Source organism: Merops nubicus, unplaced genomic scaffold, assembly GCF_000691845.1.
Source record: "Merops nubicus isolate BGI_N331 unplaced genomic scaffold, ASM69184v1 scaffold5995, whole genome shotgun sequence".
Taxonomy (NCBI): Eukaryota; Metazoa; Chordata; class Aves; order Coraciiformes; family Meropidae; genus Merops; species Merops nubicus.
Window position 1 is genome coordinate 304,611 of NW_008607560.1, and position 7,301 is coordinate 311,911.

Consider the following 7,301-nt stretch of genomic DNA (forward strand, 5'->3'; position numbering starts at 1 on the left):
AACTTTCCTCAAAGAAATAAAAGGACCAAATTCTACAGAGTGCTTGATGATTCCTCTGTACTACAATTTAAGATACGTATATTTAAATCCAGCCCTTTTGCTCTTCACTTTGCTATCCCAGGCTTTAGCAGTTTCTGAGGCTAGTACAAAATGCAGCTGACAGGAACAGCAGTAATATAGCACCCTTAGAGTGTTTGAAGTGTAAAGTTCATTAGTTCTACCTTAAGGTCACTCTTTTAATCCAACAGCCAAAATCTTATTCGCACTACCATGCTGTTATCCTGGAAAAAAAAGAAAACTGAAAAAAAAATCTAGGTGTCAGCTTAGATACTACTTACAAGTGACAAGATCAGCACTAAAAATCCAAATCACAGTCGATACCTTTTAGCAACTTTCAAGAAAGCACCAAAACTATTCTTGACTGTGCTGTAAGCCAAATGAAATTTAATAGAACAGATAAAGGGAATAAAGGAAGGAGAAGATAAACATTTCAATGCCTGATAATTGTGTTTTATAATTATTAGCTGAACTTGGCTTACAAACAGAATTTAGTGGAGCATCTGCTGGGAATTACAAGACATGCAAATAACTGAATTTTAACTTCTGTGTTTACTTGTTTTTGTACATACAGCTTAATTCTTAACAAACTCGGTTTTGCTCTGCCCTCAGTGGATATTTGTACACTTATTAAAAAGTTATGTCAACAGAAGACTTAGAACACGGGGATTTTGTTTTAACGATTCTGAATCATACTTTTAAAATAAGACTCAACAGTTCTTTAACATATTACCTTGATTGATCCTGCACAAATGCATACATCTTTACTTATGGGCATGGTAAATGTTTAAAATTAAATGGGATACACATCTGTAAGACAAGTACTTTAGCATGTGTAGATGAGGGTGACATTCTCTTTCTTAGGAAATAATCTCAGAGCCCAAAGACTTATTGGTAATGTTAGAAATAAGTAGCTTGTCTTCACCCCAAATACTCATGTTCTTAAGGGTAAAGATTTTCAGTCTTGTTTGTTCAGAAGAACAGGTACAGCATTTCTTTCCAGTGTTAAATCAGCAATTGTCTCAAAATGATCTCCCAAATTAAGACCCTTACCTACAAGACTCAACAGTTACCATTTACATCCCAAATTTACCCTTTTATACTTATACAGTCACACCATTCTCACACAAATATTGTATTTCAATACATTATTTTTTTTTTCTTTTACTCACCTGCACACTAAGATGAAACCATTTCTTCACAAGAATTCTCCCCAGTGTCATTACTTTTACTGGTGGCTGCAAACCATTTACTGTGCGATAATAAAACATGGTCTCTTTCTCAGAGATTGTGAGTTTGAACACAGTCTGCCCATCAATAGCCTTTTCTATCACACACCTTTGGAAATAACCAAGAAAAACAACATAAGGTCAGAGGCACACACATATACACATTCCTGCCAAGGTGCTATCCTGTAAAGTGATGCTAACCAGAACGTTTTAAAATAAACGTTAAAAATCCAGCTCTTGAGAAGATGCTCAGTGACAGCGAAAGTCACAGGATGTACTAAGTGTAAAAGAACTTTAACAAAGATATTTTCTGTCTTAATCTGTATAGTTTGGGGTTTCTTTTTTTAATTTAGGGTGTGTAACCCCAGGTCACTTGGGGGTGAGAGAGAGGTCCACTTTGCCTCTTCTCCTCCGTGTTTCATGAGCAAACTCACAGTGGCTGAGCAGCACTGTGCAGGCCTCTGCTGAACGTCTCGTACAAAGCCATGCAACACTGTACATCCTGTGGAACCACTTGATGTTTTTCTTAATCTAAGAAGGCAAATGCAATATAACCGTGAAAAGCAGTACAAGTGACATGTTCTGGAAATAAGTCTTCCATCTTTCCACCAAATCTGTTTAGATAAGGTAGCAGCAACATCAGCTTCCTCAACACCCTCCCTTTGACACAGCCTTTCTTCAACCTGAGAGAACCAGAGCAAGGCAAGATGGCTATCCAGCCACTTGCTAGGGTTTTTTTCTCCACAAAGATTTTATATGAATATCAAACACAACACCGACATAAAAGATACAAAGAACACCCTCCACAGCAACCCGTGTTGCATATCTAGCTGCTGAAATATTTTTGGCAATCCAATCACCATGATGTCAAGGGCTCTGAGAAAGCATAGTCTATACATGCCTGTTAAGCAAGTATGTATTTTAAGGTAATCATAAGTACAACAGCAATTATGAAGCATTCTCATTTCAGCTGCTTGAGAAATCCAGTCCTCAATTTTCTGACCCATGAAAAGCCAAATATTTTACCAGTTACAGCAGATGAAATTAGTGCACTAAGTCTCAAGAAAGAAGCATATAAAATTTGTATGAGACAAGGATTTACTTAGACATATTTCAGGAAAAAAAAAAAAAATAAAAACACACTTATCTACTGACAAGCTTCTTCATCTCCTATGCATTTATAAAAGAAGTATCAAAAAGGCTGTTCTTTGATACTGCCATTATTCACTAACTCACCTTTAAATCCAAGAGAAAAATAAATTCATCTTAACTGTTACCAGTTTAGCCTCCTGGAATGTTGTCAAGAAAACAAGTTGCAAAATGTAGACTTCTGTTTTCCAAACCTTACTAAAAGCACGTTTCTTAATATATTGTCAACTGGTCTTTTCAATGTTTTGTTTGCTTGTAAACATGCTAGTTTTGCTAGATAATAAATGTGAGGGAAGTCTTAGCTAAGTAGCAAAATATTTAGGAACTGGATTTACCCAGTTCCTGGATAAACAATAATTGGATAATCCAGGTTTTAGTTTATTTTAGTTATCTAAAACAAACAGCCCCACATTGTTTTTATCCCCAAAGGTGTCATGACTTTAAGAAGGGAAGCAACCTTGCTGTACATCACATTGAAAACTGGAAAGAACAAATGTGAAATGTGACTCACTGCTGAAAGAGAAAACTCAAGGGGCAGACAACAGAGGAGGGGTGTGGGGGTACTAAGCCCCAAACTTGTGCAATCATAGGTGAAATAGGCATAAGCATTACTTCTGACTCTGAGCATGGTCTTCCATTCCAGTCATGATTACATGTTCTTTGTGAAATTTCCAACTTTGGGTGACTTGCAGGCCCACAGAGCCAATTCCTGACTACATAATTCTCTATGGTGAGGTTGGAGAGAGAAAAAGTAAACATAAATCTGCTTGGTCAGCTTTCAACAAGAAAAATATTCTAGAGAATATAACATGGTTGTACTGGTGATCCCCACAGATTACCTGGAACATTTGCAATTGGGAACATCTGCACAGGTTCAAAATCAGACATATGGTATCTTAGTGCCCCTTTCAGTCTAATTCCTCATGTAAATCATGTGAATAGATATAAAGCAATAGGATATTATTCTAGTCCTTTATCTAAAGTTAAAAAATACATCTACTGCCCACTTCTATTTCCATTCCCCTGACCTTTTTATGTCTAAAAGGTCTCAGCTCATTCTTCTCCCACTGCTAATGTCTTCTGGTCATCTAACTTCCAGTTAGTCCAGTTCACACTGTACTGATACAAACTGTCTGTAATGATTACACATACATGCTAGGCTTCTACTCATATTTTTATCCTATTCCATTGTGAAGAGTTATCATAATGTACAATTTCTCACATTGTGCTAAGGCTTACTTAGAGGCTACACACAGGCTTACTGAAAGCATTTATATTAACTGACGAGTGCATGCAGTAACAGAGGAAGCATGGGGAAAGAATAAAATTCAGGGGCAACAGTCCTGCTCACTTATTGCTCTTCCTGACTAAAGGGAAAGTAAATTCCAAGACTGGAGTTCAAATGTCAGCATTTTCTCACCATTCTTTTGCTTTTCTTCAAGATTTCCAGTATGCAGTGACTTAAAAGCATACCTACAGATACCTATACTACACTTCTTAGAAGAGTATTAGGGCTTCAAATAAACCTGTATAAACATGACCTGAGTTCCCTCACTCTGTGTATGAGTGTATTCTTTCCCAGACTCACATAAGAAAACCTTTACAGGTTTACAGTCTTTATAAGGATGCAGCAGGATACAGCAACACTCCTAGCTTCTTTCCTAAGCACCCTCTAGCAGCCAGACCATATAATATTCAGCATGAAGAATCACATTAGTATGGCATGTCCAAGAGCCACAGGTCTGCTGTACTTGATGTAAGAGCACTTCATCAGTAAATAAAATACCATGTTAAACTTTCATTGATTCTATCAGTAAAACGAGAGGCTGGTTCTGGCTCATCTTCCCAGTGTTTTGGTGGCACTGCAAGGACTTTATTAGAATCGAGTCCCAGTTCTGTGAAGTCCCTCAGCTGTGATGACATGGTTTAAGAGGTCTCACAACTGACACGTAACATGGACAATTCCCCACCAGACCCTGCAAAATACAGGACACCTGGCAAGTCAGACTCCTCCTGCCAGCTTGAAGGATTCACTAAACAAACACAATAAAATGAAAAACATCTTAGTTTGCTGTTGAACTATTTCTTTTTTGTAGGACACTTTCTGAGTTGAACCTCAGTGGCTATTTGTGTGCAATTCCTGTTTCACCCCAACTGTAGCTCTGCATTCCTTTTATGAAAAAAATAAAATTAGCACTCTACTTTCTGTGAAGAGTGGAAAAAAAGAGTTAGGACAGTGGCATATCATCCTGACCACTGGAATTACTGTTGTCCAACTTCAGTTTTTCAGGACTGGGGTCTATCATTGTCATTTCTACTTGCTGAGTAATAGCACTCTCACAAGGCAGAAGAATTAAGTGATCTATTATAAAAATTGAATAAAAACATTTAGATTTTAAAGTGATCTATAAAACTCACTGAACAGGAATATGTACATTGGGTAGTTATTAACACAGTAGCAATTGGAGGCTAATGTTTTACACTAGTCCATGGATAATCAGACATCAATAGGGTCTGGTTTCTGCACAGCACTTAATCATTTGAAACCAAGGACATATGTTTCATTGTTTTAGCCTCCATGCAAGAAAAAGAGCCTATCCCATTGACTAAAAGAGTTTCATCACAGAACCCACTCAACACATCACTGCAACAGCTTACTTAGAAATTAGCAGGACATATCTGCTTCAAGTTAGGCATATGCTCTGCTGGCCAAGACTCTGTTATGCCCTCATGTGTGTGGACACGAACTCATGGCATAGGACAACCTCAGGAATGGATCCTCTGGCGTTCAAGATTCAAACACTGCATAGAAAACGCTGTCTGTGAAAGACACTAGGCCAAGAGACATCTTCACACACACCTTCAGCCGAGCTGATTTAACTTAAGCTCATACTAAAGTCACTTTTGCACTGCAGATACCATTTAGTTTCCCTCCATAAACAGTCCATAAAGTAGTCCATAACCTTACATGTATTATAATTTTAGACGTTTCTATTGTTTCTATTTTCACACCCCTAGACAACTTACTATTTCACAGCAGCATGCAAAATAAGTATCAAGAATGCTACAACAGAAGAGACTGTTAGTTTTGTTCCAAGAACAAGTTAGGAACACAAGTACAAAAACATTTGTGATGTATCATCTGAAGGAATGCATTATACCTAGGGTGCTTCACTTGAAAGGGGTTCTGCACAACTAGGTAAGAAAGAGTAGGAGGCTCTGCATCTTCTGACAGATGAAGGGAACTTAATTTTGCAGGATTTGTGATGCATTTTCAGAACCCAGGATTTTAGTAAGGCCCAGCCAAGCTGAAGGGTCACTTAAAACAGCAATATTTGCCAAAAATGTGACATGGAGGCAAATACGAGAGGGAGTATGCTTATTTTGTGAACACCTGGTGAAACTTCATTAACAGTTTGAATAGTGGAATCTTTTGTTATATTAGCAGCTCGATCTCTCATTCAGTCAACATCCCCTAGATTATCCAGAAGAAAAAAAAATAACACACTATGACTCCTCTTCTAGAGCACAAAAAAAAATATTCATTTTGGAAGATCTGAGAGTTTTCCTTGTTTTTTAGGAGTGAATTTGTGCTGGGGATTCCCAAAATTTTAGGTAACTTTTTTCCATCATGAAAACAACAACAGCACAAACCCCTGACAACATGTTTTTCTAGCAGCTTTTAGAAGAAGGAATGTGAATCAGAAAGAAATTTAGATTTAAGAACAGGCAAATTTCATATAAATATTTAACACTGAAAGCAATGGGACTATCATTTGAGTCAATGCCACAGAAACTGAACCTACCTATCTTGACATTTGCAAGGACCCCAACCTAAATACGGCTTTAAAACGCCACAGTTTCTCACTGTAACTTTTTAAAATTTTAAATAGCTTGCTAATAATGACTGTGACTACAATGATCAATTTTTTTAAGAGCATCAGGAAAGTAAACACCTTCAATACTACTTACATTACACCTTCTTGCTCAGGTTTCAACCATACAGTTAACGTAAATGAAGCTGCAAGCCTCAGAGAACGGGGAGTAGAGAAGCAATCCTTGTGATTACGAAAAATAAAACTGGAAGCATTGCTGAAGGAACCTGGATGCAAGTCTCTTTTGTCCTCTGTGATACAGGTACCAAGGCCTTCTGAAAGAAGCAGTCTGTAGGAAGAAGGCGACGACCTGTATGGACATTCCTGAACACAAAACCTCTGGATGCAGGACATAATACTTTGGACAGCTACTGAGCTATGACAAAAAATACTTCGGTCTGGCAGCCCACAAGTGGCTCGAGTTGGCACGATTGACACATTCTTGAAAGCTCCCACATTTTCAAGCCTAGGGAAATGTCCCTGAGAGCTGACCAACACAAAGGAGTCATAATAAGTTAAGATTAATGTTTCAATAGCATGAAACAAAAAACGACACCTCAAGGAAAGAGCCCAGCAATTCATGTTTACAAAAAAGCTTCTCCTGATTAAAGCATCTGTAAATAAATAATGATGCCCATGTCGGTAGCAGTGTCCTCAGGTGGTACGCTTCAAGAGTTTTTGTAGCATTGCAGCTTCAAAACACTCGTGCAAGGGCTCAGTAGCAGGGGACATCTGTATCTTCTGGCCAGTGAAATGTCATGTGTGTGGCATCCAGTATCTGCAAACCACAGAATAAAGACACGCAGGAGGAACATGACCTTTTGCACCAACAGAGGCCATCCCCTACTAGGGATTTTAAGGGTTGGACTCTTCTGTATTTTAACCACCTGCATGCCTTTGCTGGCTACAGCCAGGTTGTCTAAGTAAGGGCAACGGGAGTGGGCCTACTGGAGCCCACGCACGCTCGCAGCCAAGCACCCCAGATCCGCGG

At 38.4% G+C, this 7,301-nt stretch overlaps 1 protein-coding gene across 1 annotated transcript in view; it reads right to left on the reverse strand.

The window, feature by feature from the left end:
• LOC103772636 (usherin-like) overlaps positions 1-6,892 on the reverse strand; it is a 103,311-nt gene extending 96,419 nt beyond the window's left edge. Inside the window, exons 1-2 of the mRNA XM_008939977.1 lie at positions 6,408-6,892; positions 1,230-1,395 (exon numbers count right to left, since the gene is read on the reverse strand). Coding sequence (XP_008938225.1) covers positions 1,230-1,395; positions 6,408-6,892 — 651 coding nt within the window. The remainder of the gene's footprint in view (positions 1-1,229; positions 1,396-6,407) is intronic.
• Positions 6,893-7,301: the final 409 nt, after the last annotated feature.